Raw genomic sequence first — 21,478 nt, 5'->3', positions numbered from 1 at the left:
TTTATCATCTTTACTTACTGCATCCCCACTATCAGTTTTGCTCCACTGTGTATTTTTTGACAGATGTACTGTGCACTTGCTGCTTGGACTTTAATTGACTCTCACACACCTCTCATAGATTCCTATGAATAGTACACAGTCTCGCAATGGACAAAAATTTTAAAGCGGACCCTTTTAGGATGCTCCGCTCATTTGTGTCAGTTTGTTTCTACTTCGTTTTGGGCGCCAGCAATCAGTCGGTGTAATGATTTGGTATGAGACAGAAGATGAGATATCATCATCGTGAGGCGTAGCCTTCCAAAAGTGCTGACACACTTGAGCAATGCCAAAGATACTCATCAGGCCACGTGTTTGGGGAACAGAACGGCTGGTAATGTGCGTTGTACAGACAAAAAGGAAAACTTGATTAAAAAGACGCCACCCTTTGAGAGTTTACAGGTGTTTTTGTTGGGGATGTCCATCCATCCATTTTCTAATCCTCTAATAATCTTTGCACGGGTGCTGGAGCCTATCCCAGCTGTCTTCGGACAGTAGGCGGGGTACACCCTGAATTGGTTGCATGCCAATCGCAGGGCACACGTGGTCAAACAACCATTCGTACTCACACTTGGGACAATTTGGAGTGCCCAATCAACCTGCCATGTAGGTTTTTGGAATGTGGGAGGAAACCGGAGTACCCGGACAGAACCCACGCAGGCACAGGGGAGAACATGAAAACTCCACACAGGAAGGCTCCCGGAGCCGGAATCGAACCCTGCACCTTTGCACAGTGAAGCCGGCGTGCTAACCGATTAACCACCATCCTGCCCTGTAGGGTATGTTTTTGTATTTATTTTGTTTATTTTATAGGTGCACCTTTTCCACTTTTTGTGCGTCTACAGCGTTATGATGTACATCTTCCCCCTCGCAATCAGTCAACTAAGTCATTTAAAAGGAGGCAGAAAATATCAAACCCCTCGAAAAGTGCAGCCTATCTATTCAATTTACATACACTTTCGGCTTTACATACACATATTCACAATTTAATGAGATCTAATAAAAGCGCTGTGTAAAAAAAGTTGATTCCCCATGAATTTACTGTAGTTAATCACATTCTTTGGTTCATTTTCGTTGACCACACGCAAGCCCGATTACCACCAGACTTCAATCAAGAACTTACAGAAGTAGAAACCTTCTGACAAAATGAAGTCCTCCAAAAGATCTCAAAAAGCTGCAACAAAATGCCATGATGCAAAGGAATTCAAGAACAGATGAGAAATAAAATAATTTACATCGATTTGGAAAGACTTACAAAAGTTAATTGTAACGCTTTAAGGCTCCATCGAATCATGGTTGAGAGCCTTCGTCCACAAATTGATTAAGCGTGGACCAATGATGAAACGTCCCAGGAGTGGCCAGCCTCCAGAAATTACCCGAAGAGCACAGCAACAACACATCCAGGAGGTCACAAAGGAACCAAGGACAACGCATAACCAACTGCTGGCCTCACTCGCCTCACTTAAGGTCAGTGTCCTTGACTCAACAATAAGCTAAAATTACATCCATGGCAGAGCTCCAAGGTGAAAAGCATTGCTGACTATAAGAGCATAAAAGCTTGCCTTACTTTTGCAAAACACATCTGAATGATTCCCAAGACCTGTAGGAGAATATTCTATGGACTGATTTTGGAAGGTGGGCGTCTTGTTACATAACGCCGCATTTCAGATAAATAACATCACACAAACAGTCAAACATGGTGGCAGGGCGATGATCTGGGGCTGAATTGCTCATACAGGGCTTGAACGACTTGGTGTGATTGACGGAAACATGAATTCTGCTCTTAAAAGAAAATCTTGAGGGACAATAATCGGTCATCAATTCATGACCTTAAAACAGTATCAAGGTTTAGGACTAACTTAGTTGCAGTCCGGACTTAAATCTGATTGAAATATTGTGACATAGCCATTAAAAGACTGTTCATACTTGAAACCCCCCAGTGTTGCTAAATCAAAGTCATTTTGCAAGGAAGATTGAGCAAGTTATCTCCACAGAGAATGTGAAAGTTGTTGCCAGTTATAGAAAACACTTGATTTCGATTGTTGCTGCTGAGGGCGTCCCAACCAGTTATTAGGTTTAGAGGGCAATCACTTGTTCACACAGAGCCATGAATATTTTTTTTCTGTTTTGGAGAGGAAAAGTGGTTCATAAAATGGATGGATGGAATCATGTTACGCTTTGTTTAAAAATGGCATTTTGTGTTTACTTGTGGTGCATTTCACTTCTATTTAAATGTGTTTGATAATGGGGGGCATTTAAATCTGCCCCACTGCATATTACAACTCCCCAAACAGAAAGGATCACGTTTAACTGCAAAACAATGCCATAAACTAAGTAGAAACTAAAATCAATTAATTCAGGGATGTAATGCTAGTCTAATTCTCACAGATTATCATACTAATCTACAGTTACTGTGCAAATATGCCCCCAAGGGGGAGTGAGTGGTACATGATTGATAAAAGTAACCTCTTTGACCTTATATACAATTCTGGGAATGTTATAACCTTAATTGCCATGTTCTTCTAGAAGCAAACATGCACTAGTCTTTGCTCCGGATAAAAAGAGATAATAAAGTGCCCGTTTTGAACAGGCTGCGAGTTTTGTTCTATGACAACATTTGGAGTTTTATTCTCGAAATGGCAGTGATGTTATGCACGGCTAAAATGTGATGTAGTTGAACAATTTAGCTCTCTATTAACATTACAATACAATACAATACATGCTGATTTATATAGCGCTTTCACAACAGCGGCAGCTGTAACAAAGCGCTTTACAAAACAGTTAACATAAAGTAAAATAATAAACACAACACATAACATAAAACACGGACAGTCATGCAGTTCTAACCACTTTTCCATTACAGGCAGCACATTAGTGGATATATAATGTTAAAAAATATCTGTTAACGTATGATATCAGGGATAGAATTTTTTAATTGTTGTTATCGTTTTTTTATTTACGTTTGACTTTTACATTATGTTGCTTTGTAAATTTTGAAACTTTTTTTTCAATTGTTTTGGTTAATTTTTTTTGGTCAGATTACTAATTGACGTATTAATTGTCTTTTTTTTACGAGACTGCCGAGTGCAAGATAAAAAAAAAGTCATCAACTATAGTATGATGAAGTAAAAGTACAATTCGCAAACATGTTTGACCATCGTTCCTCTCAGTACAGTATACCAAAATAAATCAATTTAAAGTAAACCCTGAAACCTTATGTATGAAATTAACTGACAAGATGAAAAGAAGGCAGCAAGCTTTCGTTATCATGATAGATAGATTTCCAAAAAAATTCAGTTACCGTTTTTTGTTTTTTTTTTGGAAGCACTTGTTTTCATTAACAATTAAACGTTCCATTTTTGTTTTACCTATTTTGTTAATTTTCTTGAACGACAATACACTTAGTTATTATATGTTGCTGATCTATTGAACATGTTAATATGACAGAAAGTGATTAAAAGTGATTGGTTGGTTTTTAATACTAACGAGCACTTTGCCAATATGAGATGCGACCACGCGAGGAGAAATGTCCTTAAGCCACACGTACTTTTGAGATGCAACCGAATTAAAAACGATTTTATGCAAAGTGTCACCATTTTCAGAGGATCAAACTATTTTACTCGTAAATTACTAGAAGCATTCACGAAACAGAAATCAGATTAGATATAGGCAGAAAACATAAAAACAAATGCTCACTATTGTTTTTGTTGATGATGTGCTCCTGCTTTCTAACCAGTAAATGCCATATTTTTATGTAAGTGCTTAAATTGTATGGGTGAGAGTTTACACTTCAATTACATCTTGTTTGTTTTACTTCCAGTCCATTGTGCCGGTGTGAACTCTTGTCAATGATCAATTATCTGTGGGCCTGCTGTCGAAGGACTTACCTTGTATCGGAATGATGAATTGTGTCAAAAGTCTCTTATGGAGTTCCAACGAGGTTTCCGTGCCAGCTAATTTGCATCTGGTTGTCTTCCACTGAGTGGGTGTAGCAGCCTCATTTTTTTTCTTCACTAGCCAATTACCGAAGGGCACAGCTTTAAAGATTATACATACACCCTGGTTGAACTCAGATTTGGATCTTTATAACACATCTACGAATGTGAATATAAAAAGCCTTCCCACCAATGTACAAATGCCAGAAAGGGCATTGAATTCTGGACATGTCCAATGTACAGTCGCGACAAAAAGTAACCATGATTGTACATAAATGTGGGAAGCGCCAAAAGTGAGTTCTCTTGTTGACTTCATGGTTAAAATCATTTTATGATATCACGTTTTTTGAAGAATTTTGTCATTGTTGATGAATCACTGTAACGTGCTAGGCGTCAACATGCTATTAGCATAAATGTCATGTGGCTATCGTTTAAGTGTATCGTTTAAGTAATTTATTAAGTAGTCAGGCTATCGTTTAATTTTCAAATGTCACTCTTGTTGTTTCCAATCCAGTAGCTAATTTTCATTCAATGCCGATGGTTTGCCACGAGTTTGGCTGTAACTACACAATTCTTATTTTCGTAGGCAGGTTCCCTGGGCGCGCAGCATAAAAACGGCCGCATCTTTATTATGGTGCTGGGGAAAGTCGAGTCTGGCCTGTTTGGAACCGCGATTTGAAACATATCTCGATATAATTTAAATTGGTACAGTTCAGTGGTGGGTGGGCGAGTTAAAGATGTTCCTATGGCATTTCAAACTTTCCCTTATACTTTTTTTAGTGACTCATCCGAGAATATTGCGTCTAATCTAGATCAAAGATGTTTTCCTTTTGTACAAAGGATACAAAAGCTGTGGGTGTCCTGATTAGGCCGGCCGAGATTTTGTGATAACCCTACCGACATAAATAATCACACCGCATGTGCCCTCACAACCGCTGCACTAGCGTTTGGAGAAACCCCCAGAAATCACCAAAATCATATTGATCCCTGAGCCACTGATCTGAATGTTGCATGGCTGATGTTCTAAAGTGTTCAATATGCCAATGATCAGATTTCGTTGTTTGAATGAGACTTGTGATCTATCTTTTGAGGTCATGAGGTGCTAGTACTTCATTCATCCTTAAATGTCACGCGATTCAATCCCCTTCACAAAAGAAATAGGAAAAGGCTGAAGAAAGGGATTAAAACATGGCCTGAAAATATTTCCTCATTTTTGAACTTATCCACCTGAACACAGCAAACATGTACCCTTTAGAAGATATCTCAATGCAATGATTACACATTGATCGAAATACAGAATCTCCATCCATCCGTGTTTGCTGGAGCCTATTCCAGCCGTCTTCGGGCAGTGGTCGGGGCACACCCTGAACTTGTTGCCAGCCAATCGCAGGGCACACAGAGACGAAAAACCATTCACGTTCACAGTCACACGTAGGGACAATTTTGAGTCTTCCATTAAACTGCCATGCATGTTTTTGGTATGTGGGAAGAAACCGGAGTACCTGGAGAGAACCCACGCAGGCACGGAGAGGCCATGCAAACTCCACACAGGAAGGCCGCAGCCTGAATCGAACCCTGCACCTTTGCACTGTGAGGCAGACGCGCCAACCAGTAGTAATTCACCGTGGTCTCATCAGACCACAAGACATGATTCCAGTGATACATGTCCTTAGTCTGCTTTTCCTCAGCAAACTGCGGGCATTGTCTTATGTAAAAAGGGGCTTCCTTCTGGCATGGGTGCGGTGTACACTGGTTGGCCTGATGGCACGCGACCGCTTCAATCCCTGCAGCAATGCTGGTAGCCCTCATATGTACATGCATTTTCTGAAGTCACACCCTTTCGATGACGCTGAACACAATTTCTTTGGTCGACCATGGAGAGTCCTTTGCTGAGTGGAAACTGTCCTGTCAAACCAGAACATCCAGTGACGAGTATGAGAGTGGAAGAGAGATATTTAACAGACGTTCTCCCCATTCGTACCTGTGATTTTGTAACACTGAGCCACATGACACAGAGGGGCAAAATTCTTGGGCCCAATTTGGACATTTTAAATTTGGGGTGTACAGTACTCACTTATATATATATTACTTTAAAAAAAATACCCCAAAAAATGTGTTATTTTGTACTTTAATCGTTTGACCCAACATTTAGGGTTGGATAAATATCGATCCCTTTTTAACCCAACTTGAGTTATTCATATAAGAAAAACATTTATGCAGTAGACATTGCAAGAAAAGCGCTTTTTAAAAATACTTTTATTTAAGTATGAAAACGTAGAAAAGGAAACTTGACTTGCCTAACTTGACAATAAAAATACAATCATATGCAGGGATGCCGGCTAACATACTCACTGGGGGCCACACCACGTCAGCAGCACTAATTGAAAATCCTCTTTTCTTGGAAGTGAGTTGAATTTGTTCAGGATTTAGGTATACAAGGTGATACAGCAAAAAAAAGAAAAAAGAAAACTTTCCTTCTCTCCTGCTCTATTTCTCTTTCATAAATAATTCGCAGGCATTTCATCAGTCGGGTAGTCCTCTGTGGTTTGTTGTTGCCCATTGTCATTTTGCTCGCTCTCTGCTTCAGGCATTGAGACTATTTGCATATCGTTGGCTTCTTCCATGGCTGTGAGGTTGAGCCTCAGCTCTTCTTTCTCATTCAGTATCATCTCGTCATCAATAGCTCTGAGCTCTTCCTCTTTCTTTTTCCGCTCTTCCTCCAGCTTCTCCTGCTTTTCCTGCTTCTTCATTTTCCAGAAGAAGCAGAGATTTTTCTCGGGGTAGGTGACTTTGGGCAGTGGCAGCTTAAAGATCTTATTGGTTTCCGTGGTGATGAGCAAAAATGTCAGCGCGGAGAGACAGAAGGGCCACGTGCAGGCCGGGAGACCAAACTGCGGACAGAAATGTTGATTTGCACTTAGTACCGGTCCAATTTGGATGAGGTTATATAGACTGTAATCCCGATTTATGGTTTGGAAAACATACCGCGGACATGATGTTGGCGATAGCAGAGCCCAGGTATGCGCAGAAAAACCCTGCGGAGCAGAAAAGAAAAGATGAGCATCATGATGAATGGCGTCATTTGTCACATCGCGGACAACAGGATTGAGATGCGAAACTCACCACAAGTAATAGCGAGAAGGTGCACTTGCCAAGTGAGAGCATAAAACATTCCGCCAATGGCAATGCATGCCAGCACGCAGTTGTATCCCCACAGGCCAAAATAAATTGCACCAAACGGAGCTGCCAAAGCCAGGCCTGCACAGTAAAAATGCCAGTCACAACGGATCTCACTCGCCAACAGTCAACATCATCTATTTGGGTTGCTCACAACATTTGGCACATTGTCATCTTTGGAAATGGGGTTCTATCAAACATTACGGTGGCATCATGAAAGGATTGAATTTATTTCCCAAGGCTACCTGAAAGCATGCCGATCGTAGACCCGAGGACAGCGTGTGCGCACGTGATGGGGGAGGAGATGAAGAGTGAGATGATGAAGATGCCTCCTGTCCAAGGGTTGTCACAGCCGTACACTTGGCCTATCCCCACAGGCACGGACATGAACAGCTGCGGAGAAATTGTATTTATTTTTTGATTTGTAAGTGAACAAGAAGAACTCAGCCTGCTTAGATGTCAGAGTACTGGAAAAAAACAACAACAATTTGTGGACCTCTTAAAATCGTTGTGGACACTGACACATGAGAGAGCCAATAAAACGTTGCCGATTATTTACGTTGCCACGAATCCGTTTTGTACAAAACGTCATGCCAAACTAAGCCTAACCTTAGCGACGTCGATTTCCTCCCAGGTGATATTCGGCAGCTCGGTGCGGGGTTGGATGAGAACTTGGGGAAAGTGGTGGTTGTAGTGACCTGTGGCCACCATGTGGAGGCACACCAGGATGTTGAAGGGGAGCGTGAACACTGGCAGATCCCAACGACTGTTAATGGATGCCAGAGCACTGGACACGATTGGGCTGGGAACAAACAAATGCAAATATCACTTCAGCTAATTCATAATTTGATGTAGAAAACTATTTGGCGTGTTCTCCCCGGGCCTGTGTGATTCTTGTGAGGATAAACGATTCGGAAAATCAATGAAATGAATGAATGAAAACTATTTGGACTCTTCTCAGAGAGGAATGTACATGGATATAATTTCTATCGTCACAGCTATAAGTGGATCCATTCGCTTGGGAAGACTTTCTGTAAGATGGACTCAATTGTCTCTGTTGGAATTTTACCCCTGAGGGATCAACCTTAACGTCTTACCACATCATAGACATGAAGATGTTGGGCAGCAAGAGCCACCAGTACCAGTTCCCTGCATTGGAGAAGACGGCCATCAACAAGCCGACTAAGATACCGTTGTAGCCATACAATCCTGCAGCAATTGCACCCCTGAAAAAAACCCCCAAAAAACCCAAATCCATTATGACAATCCAAAATTGTTGCAGATATTTTTTGAACCGATGCTCCCAATGGGAGTTTGTGTCCATATGTCTTCTTTTCCGACGCCACTATTTTGATAACAAAATGAGTGAGCTCACTCACCTGCTCTGTCGCAGAATGAGCGCTGAAATGGTGGCAAAGAGCGTCCCCACAAAGCCATTCAGCGCCCACCAGTAGTTCTGCAGGATGAGGCCGGCAAAGATAATGAGGCCGCTCAGCGGGTTGTTAACAAACATGACTTGGGCAGCCCCACGCAAGACCCAATCCAGCAACTGGAGCAAGAAAAACTGTTCTAGAAGACAAAGGAAGAAGATGACGTTATCTTATATCTGCCTCGACATTTTCGTGCTCGGAGGAACACTCCTGGTCCCGTGGGAGTGTCACCGCCACGTGAGCTGGAGCCTATCCCAGCTGACTTTGGGAGGGAGACCGGTTACACCCTGGACTGGTACACAGTCAATTGCAAGACACATTATGACGATAACAATCATTCACAATCACATTCACACCTAAAGACAATTTTGAACCTCATTTGCATATTTCTGGCATGTGAGTGCACCCTGGAGTACCAGGAGGAATTCCGTGCAAGCGCAGCGAAAACAGGCGGGGAAATCATTAAAGTCGGAAACAAAGATCGGAATGAAAATTCAGCTAACATCAAAAGGAAACATTAGTAAGTATGCTAAAATGAGCTCTCAAAAAAGTGTGGCTGTGGCGTAAAGAAATGAGCTGCAACAGAATTCAAAGCAAGACTTGATTAATCACTGAAATTCACTCTCCAAATCATGTTGGCCACTTGATCTTATACGGAGACTTTGTAATAATATGCAATAATAATAATAGGCGGCCCGGTAGTCCAGTGGTTAGCGCGTCGGCTTCACAGTGCAGAGGTACCGGGTTCGATTCCAGCTCCGGCCTCCCTGTGTGGAGTTTGCATGTTCTCCCCGGGCCTGCGTGGGTTTTCTCCGGGTGCTCCGGTTTCCTCCAACGTTCCAAAAACATGCGTGGCAGGCTGATTGAACACTCTGAATTGTCCCTAGGTGTGAGTGTGAGCGTGGATGGTTGTTCGTTTCTGTGTGCCCTGCGATTGGCTGGCAACCGATTCAGGGTGTCCCCCGCCTACTGCCCGAAGACAGCTGGGATAGGCTCCAGCACCCCCCGCGACCCTAGTGAGGATCAAGCGGCTCGGAAGATGAATGAATAATAATAATGCCGTGGCGATGCTGGATCACCTACATCAGTGGTCTATAAGATTTAAGTCAACGAGTGGATGTAAAACCAATGCCGGAAGAAGTGATACATTCCAAGTGGAAACTCTTGGACAAACATCTGAAGGTTTTGTGACGTGTAAACTCTACTCATCTAAATATCCATTCAACATTTATCCTCACTTGACATGCTGGAACCTAGCCCAGTTGAATTCAGGCAGTAGGTGGGGTACACCTTTGAACTGCCACTCAAGGACAAACAAACATTCACACTCACGGTCACACCTATAGATTAGTGAGAGTGTTCAATCAGTGTGCAAGGCATGTTTTTGGAATGTGGGAGGATACCGGAATACCAGGAGAAAACCCACGCAGGCATGGGAGAGAACATGCAAACTCTACACAGGAAGACCAGAGCCAGAATTTTTTAAAAAAAATTTTACTACTCGGTACTTTTTTCCCTGATTAAAAAAAAAATTAAATACTGAAATACTGTACCGTATTTGTTTTCCCATTTACTTTTAACTTAAAGGATACAAATCTCCGTCTATTCATATTCACTACTCATCCTGTTAAGGGTTGCAAGCTGGAAATTATACAGGCTGACTTTGGACAAAAAGCAAACTGTACACTGAAAAAAAGAATTTATTCAATCTTAAAAAAAGTGTGTGTGTGTATGTATATATATATATATATATATATATATATATATATACACACATCCATTCTATTGTGTGCAGGTATTTGACCAAATAACATCGAGCAAATTCAACACACCGTTTTTTTTTTTTTTTTTGGTATGTTTACCGTGGACTTGTCGACACTCAATCAGAGGACAGCAAGAAAATACAATGTGTCAGCTCTGAGGATAAACTTACTTTCCATCCACTTTGCAAAAACTGCCATATCTCCTGAGAAGTAGGAGACCCCCTTCAGGAGGCGAGCCTTGGCCCTCTGTAGGCACGGGGCTTCTGCCGTCTGGACAGGGGCCGCCGCCTGCTTGTCATTCTCATGTTTCAGGTCAAGTTGTGCCATCAGGGGTTGCAATTCCTAAACGAACAATTCGGAATTGAACGTTGCTCTGTTAAATTGTAAAGAAAAAAAAACAACAACAACAACACAGCATTAATCACTGAGGATTTGCTTGCACACACAAACGCCAGTGTGCGGCTCACACAAAGCTTTTGATAATCCCACCGGTATCCTTTTGCAAACATTCTGTGTCCAAAATGCATCATTTTTTTCATCATAATTTTTTTTTGGGGGGGGGGCGGGTGTAGATTCAAACACGAGCATGGCGAGTGGAAGCAACTCCGGTGATGCGAACATCATCACCTGCTTCGTAATTCTCTGAAAAAGTAATGTGGTGAGCACATTTAATTGCCACAATTTAAATTTATACTTCAATATCTTTTTTTTGTTGCTATCATTGGCATATGGTCAGTGATTTCAGGGTTATTCTTGTAATACAGTTTTGAAGTCACTTAAATTCTGAATATATATACTGTATATATAGATAGATATAGATAAATCTATATCTATCTATATATACAGTATATAGTGTATGTATGTTAAAAAGTAACTTTGTGTAATCCATACTTTGGAGCCAACGTTCTTAAAATATTAGAAAGAAACGAATCGGTATATTTGTATGATTTTCTTGCTCTTACCTTTGTAAAAAGTGATCCCGGCATATGTTCAAATAGTCAAGAGGTTCATGGCTTGCCAACTGCCCCTCTGAAAAAAATCCGACAAGGGTTTTTAAAGCCTTGCACAAAAAATAAATAAATAAAATCAACTCCTACTTTTCTTTCTCCACCCCTTTCCTCTCTCACCCACCACTTCACTCATTCGCTCATCACTTGCAGCCCAATCTTTGATCATCTCTGCTCCACCCAAATCTCCTCAACGAGATAGGCGCTAGTATGCGCAGCACTTTTGCCTATTGCCATTCTGTTTTATTTTCGTGCTGTACATGATCTACTGTTACTTGTCAGAGTAAGATGCATAGACTGTGGCTACCTTCCTATTGGTCTGTCCAAATTAGGAATTGTTACATAAATCACCCAGCAAGCATTCATTCATCTTCATCATTTAGACGTGTGTCGGTGGGAAGATGTGCTGTTTTGTGGGGTCACTGATGAGATTTTTTTTGTGGTTCATTGTCATTATTTTTCCGAGCAAAACAAACAGGATAAAAAGAAAGCTATGTATCGAACGTCCCGCTCCGTCTTTGTTGGAGCGCAGGGCGTGCCTCTTCAGCGGTGCACCTGTTTCTTGTTCCCCATCAAGCCTTGCCAAATATATAAAAACTGTCAAGTTTCCAAGTCCCGTGATATAGAATTTGCTTGCGGTTATGCTCAAGAGATATTTTCCTCACCTCATGCTCACAGCTGCTCCGTGCCTGATAGTTCCAGTTGCATTGTAAGTATTTTGGCTTTCCAATAATTTCATGACTGATTTAAGTTTCATGTGTTTGGGCCTTTGCCGTTTTGTTTTTGTGTATTTTCGGGTGTAAAATTTACCTTGTCGGCGGCAAGTGCTTTATGTTCATATTTGATTTTCCTGACTCGTTGTCACCATCGATTTCTGTTGATACTCTGTGTGTCCTTTGTTTTTCTATAAATAAATATTTTTGTGCAGAGTTTGTATGAGTCTGCATTTCTGGGATCCACACACCATCTGGTTCGTTTCCGAACCTTGTCGGATCCATTCTAGTTCAGAGGCAAAAATGTATATCGGCGGTCACCAACCTTTTTGAAATGGAGAGCAACTTCTTGGCTACTGTTGATTCCCAAGAGACAACAGTTTGATAAACATGTCAGAAATATCAACATTTGCTCAAACTATCCACCCATCCATTCATTTTCTGATTCGCTTTATCCTCACAAGGGTCGCGGGGCGTGCCAGAGCCTATCTCGGCTGTCTTCGGGTAGGCGCTGCACCGGGTGTACCCTGTATTGGTTGCCAGCCAATCTCAGGGCACACATGGACGAACAACCATCCACACTCACACTTAGGGACCATTAAGAGTATTCAATTAACCTGCCACGCATGTTTTTGGAATGTGGGAGGAAACCAGAGTACCCAGAGAAAATCCATGCAGGCACGGGGAGTTTAAAAATAAAAAATGTTGCTTATTGACATTTGCCTCTTTCTTACCTCATCCCTTTTCTATCATTAATGGGAGAAATCATTAACCTGATCAAAGTCTTCACAGTGACGACTGTCTTTGATCACTAATAACATAATGAAGGTAATTTGGGCAAAGTTGATATTTCAGGAGTGAGTATCAAACTGGTAGTTGATGACCTCTGCTGTACACATTATCAGACAGCAATGCAATTTACCGTATAAGCGAGTATGGTGCTCCAGCAACAGTCCTTTGCCCTGATTGAGAAAACTGTAGTTTCAGCTCGTGCCCATTTTCTTTATTTTACTCGATATTTTCCAGAACTCAAAAACAATAACGTTCTCTGCCATCATTTCGCCCCAAAACATTTTTGATATTTGACCTGCATTTGTATGAGTTCTTGAGAAAATTGTGCCTCTCGCTGATTCGTGGCGCACACCTTGTCCATTCCTTCCTCCACTTGGCTCAAGCGCAGAGAGCTTTGGAGAGTCACAGAAGCATCCGTGCAGTCCCTGACGTTAATTGGTGCCAAATGAAATACTTTGAGTTTTTGAAGTCAGTGTTTCCCAACCTTCATTGGGATAAGGCACATATTTCAAGTGAAAACAAATCTGACGGCACAACCACACAAAACAATGCAAAATAAGTGCTTACACAAGTTAATTATGGACCTTCTGTCTTTTAGTCAAAGAACATTTGACTAATTTGCGTGTTACTATAAAGGTTTGGCATAGAAAATTATCAAAGACATGTTTTTTTAATTAGAAAATATTTTTGGTCAAAATAATTGACATTGGACAACATCCTGCGGCACATGAGATGTTAAGATATCCTTTATTTTGTCCCGCAATGGGGAAATTGTGAAATTGCCGTTCTCTCACGGCACAGAATCACTGAGCTAAGTGACTCATACTCTAAATTGTTCCTGGGCGTGAATGGGAGTACAACTTCTTGTTTGTCGATACGATACACTGTATGTACGCAGCAGCTAGCTGCCGTTAGCTGTCATATGCGATAAAATAATCTGTGACGGGATGCGTCATGCATTGAAAAGTCGTCGATGATGAGTGCTTTTTCAAAATAATATAGAGCTCCGAAGGTGTGGGTGGAAAGAAGAAAGAAGAAAAATAAAGTGTTTGCATTCACAAAATAAATTGGAATTAAATTGAGAGACGACTCTAATTCAGGGAAGGGATTCATGGAGAAGGACTCGGAAGCTCAAGAACAGATTTAATGTCTTTGTATTTCAAGCCAATCTTAAAGTAAAATTCCATTAAACTGGCCAACGAGTGTAAACTTTTCATGTTTGTTGTTTTCAGTTACCCGGAAGCTGACCCAAAAGTACATGAAGCCCATTAAAAAAAAGAGACCCCTTGCAAAAAAAACCCAAAAAAAAACAAGTTTGCGTTATCTCGTAATCTTTGCTAAGGAATGCAAAACTTTGCAACGGAATGCAACCTTAGGGGCTCCGTCGAATAAGTCAGACACTGGGTGTCCTTTATGGGGGTTTGAGCATAAGCCCCCAAGCAATTCTTTGCAGGTGCCTGATTATGAGGTGACGTGCAATTATCCAGTTTTGGCCCCCAATTTTTTTCCTACAAATAACATATCTTTGTATCTATGCCAGTGACAAGCAAGAAAATTATATATTCTTCCACTAACGACAACAAAAGGCATACTGTATCCACTTTTTGTGACTTGCTTTTGTTGTGCAGCCACCGTAGGTTGTGTGATATTTATCTCGTGAAAAATATGTGCCTTCGCTCGTCAAAGGCCGTGAAACACTGGTCTACAGTGTGTTCCAACTTCTTCCAAATTTAGTTTCTGCTGCTAGTGTAGCAACAGAATGCCATTGTATATACGAGAGGCCCTCAGTCAAAATAAAACCTTGTAATTGAAAACTTTTTATTACCAAATTGTGATTAGAGGGAAAGGCGACTCTGCACCGGAACGCCCAGGGAGGCTCATATGGTAGACTCGACCTGCGCCAGCACAAATTTGAAGTCACACCCGTTCTTACACCGAGCATGCTGGCACCAGCCCACTAAGAGAGGCCAAAAGGCTTGCCTTTGGACATAAGATGGTTAAAAGCAGGAAAAAGAAATTGAAGGATAGACAAAAAAAAGTTTCTCAAGAAAGCAAGTCTTCATCATTGCTTGTAGTAACCATGAGTTAGATACTGCCGAACAGTCCGTGCTACTCCTAACTAGCTTGTCGATTCGGAAAAGTATTGTGAAGTTCTTGACTGTTTGCGTACATGAAAATAAAGGGAATTAGTCAACTTAATGCATGAATTCAGACTCTGAAACGGGAGCTGAGCTCATTAATTTATGGTTGAATAATAATATCCATCTATCCATTATCTGAACCGCTTATCCTCACGAGGGCCTTGAGGTAATTTGTTGATATTATTAACTCCTCAAATGGAGGTTTTTTTTCTTTGAACGGATAATGAGGGGGTTGGGGGGTAAGCCGGTCGTGATTCTGACCTCCCCGTGTGGAATTTGCATATTCTCCCCATGTTTATGTGCGTTTCCTGCATTACTCATATTTTCTCTCACATTCCAAAAATGTTGTCTTGACCTACACAAGCTTTGTAGGTTTTTTCCCATGGGTGTTTCATAACTCAGTCATGAGCCGTTTCGCGACACAACACGAAACAAGAATGAATTTTTCCACCACTTGCAAACTACAACCCCACTATAAACATATTATTTAATGCACATGTATAAACTGAATCCCACTGTAAATGTTCTAATGAACTGTTACCAACTTAGCAGATGACAGTTAAATTTTAATGTGCCACCCAGGGCCACTCAGTATTCTCTTGTGTAACACTACCCGAAGTGTAAAAATATGTAAACTCCTGTTCCATTCAATAGTTGGTCATCCAGACTATCTTCATATTTTCCATAAACTGGCACCATCGCTTAGTGCAGCGGTGCCCATTACGTCGATCCTGATCTACCGGTAGATCTAAGATAGGTTCCAAGTCGATCCGAGGAGTGTCAAGGAGAAAAAAAAACAAAACAACCATTTGTGTGTCTTTGTACATGTTAGAAATATATTTTTTGTTTTAATGTACGCTGCACCCTAATCATCCTATCAGTCTCATTTTCACACCAAAAATATATATTTAAAAAATAAAATAAAGCAGCTTTATGTACGCTCACTTTTTACAGTAGTTGTACACAAGTAACACTGGTCTCACTATTTAATACACGGATATCTATACCGTCCTTGTATCCTGAAATGTATATTGTTTAATGAAATTTGCTGATAATGTCGTCCTATGGACCCGTCATTCAAAACAGAGCAAATCTTAAATTTAACAAGCAATAGTGAGGTGAGCGTTGAGAGTTGTACAAGGAATGGACCTGGATGTCACTATTTCACAAAAAAACGTTCAGTCATGGTTTGTTTGTGGAGGAAATAAATCATCAGTGGTGGTCAAAGATGCATTTTCTGTATTGATAAGTTGTTAGTGATATTGGTGATTATTTATAGTGATATTTATTATTAACAATATATTTACAGTTGACCCCCATAGGGAATAGGGACCATGGAAATATATGAAGCAGCGCATTAATCAGTTTGTTTAGTTTTTTTTGCTGCAAAAAATCGACACGGCCTCAAAAATCCTTATTGGTCGGGCCCCAAAGAAAACCCATGTACTGCCATGTCCCAACTTTCACTCAATCATTCACCAATAGCAGACCACTCTGGAAAAACGTGACTATTTCCTGTATCTTGGCACCATTTGCGCCTCTCATGTTGACCCACATTCTGAGAACACTCATCTTCTGATCTATGCCAGTGCAGCACGTGTCAGACTCCGAAAATGCCTTTTTGAAGAACCACGCCTAACTCTTGGCCAACCTTTATGACTATGTAATTGTTCTTTCTTTTTTTTCCTACCTTTTATCATTTTTGAACCATATGCTTTCGGTTGACACAGGCAGTGGGTTATTCAAGGCTACCACTAAAAATGTTTGCCATTATCCAACACTGCAATCAACAACAAAACAGGAAGATTGCTGTCTCCATTATCTCCAATCGTTACATAAGCATCGTTGGCACCAAAAAAGAATTTCAAACGTTTCATAAACCAAATCCGAAGTGGCTGATGCTGACATCTGGTGAGGAAAAACGGGAAGCGTCCAGTTCATTTCACCCCTCTTGTCTCCTTAGCTCAGCTGCGGACCTTCCACTTAGCAAGCTAACACATTCCGTTGGGTTCATTTCTCAAGAACGCAAATAAAACCAGTCTGACAAAGCCGTGCAAATACCAAACACTCCAAAAAAGATCTGACAAGATTAGTGGACTGGAGGCACTGGTGCTTTCATGCAGACAGCTCACTTTGAAAGGGTCACAAATATGCGCGCCTGTGTGCCTTCTTTAGTGTGTGCGTGTGTGTGTGTGTGTGTGTGTGTGTGTGGTAGGGGGGCTCCAGCTTCAGTCAGAGTCTATGGAACCTGATACTGGATGACTCTCCATCACAAGAATGTGAGTTTCCTTCTCTCCGAGCATCTGGCGAGACGCCCAGCCACATCTCCATCTGTGTGTGTGTTTGTGTGCAACTTGTTACTATTTGCCCCTTTTTCTGAGCCTCTTTCAGACATTCTTCCTATGTTTCTTCGTCTTCTGGCTTTCTGGACCTTTACGAAGCTTATGTTGGTTTTGTTTCCAAAGTTTGTGCTTATTTTATAGTCAAAATGAGGCCTAAGGGGAGGAAGGAACACAAGAATGTATAATTCTCTCTTTCATAGGAGGATGACATAAACTGATTAGATGAACCATTGCCATATTTTGTTGATACGCAGAAGTGTGATTTGGAACAGAATTAATACAATGAGTCAAATGGATCTCTATGCACTATAATAGCAACATGTGTTGTATCCATGTAACCGCTTCAAACAACAAAGCGTGTGACGGAAAAGTGGTTAGGACTGCACGACTGTTTGTGTTTTATGTTGTGTGTTGTGTTTATTATTTTACTTTATGTTAACTGTTTTGTAAAGCGCTTTGTTACAGCTGCCGCTGTTGTGAAAGCGCTATATAAATCAGAATGTATTGTATTGTATTGTATTGTATTGTATCCAAAACCAGGAATGCCAGTTTGAGCACAGACTTGTGTCGTGAGCAAACTAGTTACATTGGTCAACAGCAAATTTGAATGTCAGAGATCGCTTTATGTGTCCCTAAGCATTTTTGACACAAATGTATTTTTTTTTCTTGCACGTCAGTTTTTTAATTTTATTTTAAGTTTAGCTATTTTTGGAATATGGATTTTTACCATGGTATGGAAAGCGGATGCACAGATTTGCTGTTGCTGTACAGAATTTGATGACAAAGCTATCATCAACTCCTCCTGAACGGTCACAGGATAAAACCTGCAGTCCCACCACAGAGGGCAGTAATGCTCCACCTCCAAACCTGGTGAGCGGCTTGCTGCTGCAAGCAAAAAAAACACACAAAATCACTTTTAAGTAGGAAAGCACAATACTGTACCTCAATTGGAACACATTTTAACCTCAAAACCCAGGATTTATTGCGTGTGTGTATGTGTGTGTGTGTGTGTGTGTGTGTGTGTGTGTGTGTGTGTGTTTAGCGCAAAGCCATGAAGTTCACTTGGAGTTAACAAAGGAAGTGCAGAAAACAACAGCCTCAGGCCCCAATGATGAAAGAGTGAGCCCTGTTTGAGGTTTAAAACTTTACGGTTTCACATATTTTTAATGAAGACCGGACAGTCTCACAAGTATTTGGTTGTTTGTGTTTCCACAGAAGAATCAATATGAAATGAACGTTTGCCTGCGTCAATGTGCCGGCTTCATGATCGACTGCTGCTCAGCCTTGCCTGTATCTCGCTTCAGATGTATTAGAAATGGAGGGATAGGTGATGAGAGCAGAAACAAAGTATGCACGTTCATCGCAGTCGTTCTTTTGCAGGCAAGCCGTTCAGACTTGAAAGGTTCTATTTCTTTTTTTAATCATAATTGGTCATTAATAATAAATCATTCATCACTTCTTTACAAAATGTCTTCATTAAGGTAATAGGTGAGCTGGAGCCTATCCGAGCTGACTCAAAGCGGAGAGGTGGTACACCCTTGAATGGGTGTCAGCTAATGGCTAAGCACAAATAGACCATTTTCTCTCACATTCACATGGTCACTTATTACATTGAAACATCATTTTTAAGAGACATAACAATATATTGCTAAATGTATCCTTTGAGTTAATGACTTTCACAGCAAGCAGTTGACCTGTAAAACAAAATCAAATAAAACACGCAGTTAGACCTCACCATTAACTTTGTGTCGTTTTTCTAGAAACGACATTCGTGTTCCCTCACTTTTCACGGGTGACACGTTCCATGATCCACCACGATAAGTGAATTTCCCATAAATGATTGACTATTTTGGTGGGGATGTGGTGATGTATACCATGGGTCCCCAACGCCAGGGCTGTGGACCGTGACCGGTCCGTGGGTCATTTGGTACCGGCCCGCACATAAAGAATAAGCAACATTACTTCCATTTTATTTATTTCAGAAATGTTTTATTTTGAAGCAGCAGGCATGTCCAGCTCCGGGCCTGGAGGGCCACCGTTCTGCCTGTTTTCTATCTCTCTCGGCTGCAAAACACCTGATTCATCATCCAGCTCTGAAGCAGCATTCGAACATTCCTGATTATTTGGATCAGGTGAGTGTCTGCTGGGAGAGCTGGAAAACAGGCAGGACAGCGGCCCTTGAGGACCGACCTTGGACACCCCTGGTCTACAGCATGTCAATTATGACGCAGGTCAAAGCGCGCTTCTCAGTCATGCAAAATGATTTTTTTTTTTTAAAAAGGAGCATTTTGGGGAAGGGAGATAGAAGAGAAGCATATGAGAAGGCTCATATGAATTTCTGAACTCTTGTTTGCTTTGCTTGTATTGCCTGCACTGGGCTCCATTTTTTGGGGCACTCTGAAGCACTGAACGCTACATTTGAATAATGTTCAGAATTTCCGAATGGCCTGAGTATGGCATTGTGGTCGGAGCGTTTTTTTTTTTTTAAGTTTAGGGAAATTGTGTCTTTAATAGAACCTGATGTGTCCAAAATGTTAAGCACTTACTATCCATGACTGATGATGAAAATTAGAATACATTTACATTTCATCATGTTCACCCTTGCATCTTGATTGGTTTTCCACATTAAAATGTAAACGATGCGGGGGGTGGGGGGAAGCACATGAAATTGAGCTTATTTTAATCCTTCCCACCAGCCACCGCTTCCGAGGTTTATAAAATAAAGGTTTATACATGCTGTTGTGGTATTAGTCTCGCAAACTGATGGATTGGCAGAGAAAAATGAACTTGAGCAACACTGCGGGGGGAAAATGAAGAGTCTTGTTCCTCTTAACTAAACTGCCGGGTTCTGTTTCTCCTTTTTAAATTCCAATAAACGGCACTTGACACATAGCCAAACACACCACAGCATAATATGTATTTATGTGCGTGCAAGTGCGTGTGTGTGTGTGTGTGTGTGTGTGTGTGCGTGTGTGTGTGTGTGTGTGCAAGGACAAAGGCTGAATTGTTCACAGCCTTGTTTTCATCCTCATTTGGCTTTTCACTTGTTGATGTTGTTTAACTCTTTTCCTCACCTCTCTGGCTTTCTGGTGACATTTTCATTCAGTGCACAGTATGTAATCAATGTTTACGCGCTCGCCATCCATCACTTATGACATCCGCTGAGGCCCAAACAAGACGAGGAGAACTTCAGAGGCTAAGTAAACATATATTATCACAGCGTGCTGATTAGAGTGAAACAGTCTGGATGAAAGACAAGAGTGGGGAATTGAGCATGGATGGAAAAATCCATCTTTCAACTGCAAAGAGCGAGAAGGTCGGCGCAAATGGAGGCTAAACAAAGAAGAGGAAGGCCCAAGTCCAACTCTTACCTCACGCAGAAAAGTGGAGAATGAAAATCGAGACAGAGAAATTGAGAGCAGACAGTAGAGATGAAGAGAACGAGAAATGAGAAGGAGGGAGAGAAGAAGACAGAAAGTGGTTGGATGATGGCTTCCAGCTGCATGGCACTCCTCCAAGTCCACACACACAGGCGCACGCGCACGCGCACACACACACACACACACACTCTTACGGTTGGAGTCAGTCGAGGACCAACAGAGAATGTAAGACTCTGACAGTCTATGTTAGCAACAGTGACATGCCTGCTTGCACAATATGACAAACAACTTTTGTGACTATAAAATGTTGACTGTACAAGCTTGGCTTTGGATGCTAGAGAGAAACCAGTTGGCTTGTTCAGGACAGTGATGGGGAAGTTTCTTCCAAAATGAAACCCTTTTTATATTCGTAGTTCATGTTGATTGAAAGTAACTTACTATATTGTAACGGTGCCACTTCACCAAGGCAAACAAATGATTAAGTATGACAATTTACTTTAGGGCAACACACTGGAGAAATGAGTGCCTACTATAATGTTTGACAGGCAGCCAATCGCGATCCAGTCAGAAAGTTCTCGAGGACATGACTGAAATAGAAATGCAAGTCACAGAAAAGTGAATTAACTGAGTTCATCCCCAGGCCTGGGTGCTTTTTGTTGGATCTTGAAAATGGGCACATCCAGAGCCATGGTAACATGCATCAACTTGTCTTACTAACTTTTTATTAGCGTATTTTTTCTGACTCTAGGCTAAGCTGCACTT

At 41.3% G+C, this 21,478-nt stretch overlaps 1 protein-coding gene across 2 annotated transcripts; it reads right to left on the bottom strand.

Annotated features, from left to right (window-relative positions):
* Nucleotides 1-6,177: 6,177 nt before the first annotated feature.
* slc14a2 (solute carrier family 14 member 2) lies at nucleotides 6,178-12,227 on the bottom strand. Of its 2 annotated transcripts, none has more exons than XM_052067873.1 (9): nucleotides 11,304-12,227; nucleotides 10,512-10,683; nucleotides 8,528-8,717; nucleotides 8,246-8,374; nucleotides 7,758-7,950; nucleotides 7,394-7,541; nucleotides 7,095-7,229; nucleotides 6,957-7,006; nucleotides 6,178-6,862 (listed from the first exon to the last, which is right to left on the bottom strand). In XM_052067873.1, exons 1-9 carry the CDS (start codon nucleotides 11,325-11,327, stop codon nucleotides 6,470-6,472), a joined length of 1,434 nt encoding a protein of 477 aa, XP_051923833.1. In that variant the 5' UTR covers nucleotides 11,328-12,227; the 3' UTR covers nucleotides 6,178-6,469. The 2 variants fall into 2 exon arrangements, with proteins under 2 accessions (XP_051923833.1, XP_051923834.1); XM_052067874.1 differs by having other exon boundaries at nucleotides 6,179-6,862; nucleotides 10,512-10,714; nucleotides 11,304-11,381.
* Between the last annotated feature and the right edge of the window lie 9,251 nt (nucleotides 12,228-21,478).

Source organism: Hippocampus zosterae, chromosome 6, assembly GCF_025434085.1.
Source record: "Hippocampus zosterae strain Florida chromosome 6, ASM2543408v3, whole genome shotgun sequence".
Lineage (NCBI taxonomy): Eukaryota > Metazoa > Chordata > Actinopteri > Syngnathiformes > Syngnathidae > Hippocampus > Hippocampus zosterae.
The sequence above is the reverse complement of the archived record's forward strand: the minus strand, read 5'-3'. Positions and strand labels throughout refer to the sequence as shown.

What these genes read in the sequence shown, in the direction of transcription:
- slc14a2 (XM_052067873.1), bottom strand. Translation starts at nt 11,327, where the DNA reads ATGCCGGGATCACTTTTTACAAAG. An exon ending in TTTTGCAAAGTGGATGGAAA is followed by an intron (nt 8,718 to 10,511) that starts GTAAGTTTATCC and finishes TTTGTCTTCTAG; the next exon opens with AACAGTTTTTCTTGCTCCAG. An exon ending in CCTTCTCGCTATTACTTGTG is followed by an intron (nt 7,007 to 7,094) that starts GTGAGTTTCGCA and finishes TCTGCTCCGCAG; the next exon opens with GGTTTTTCTGCGCATACCTG.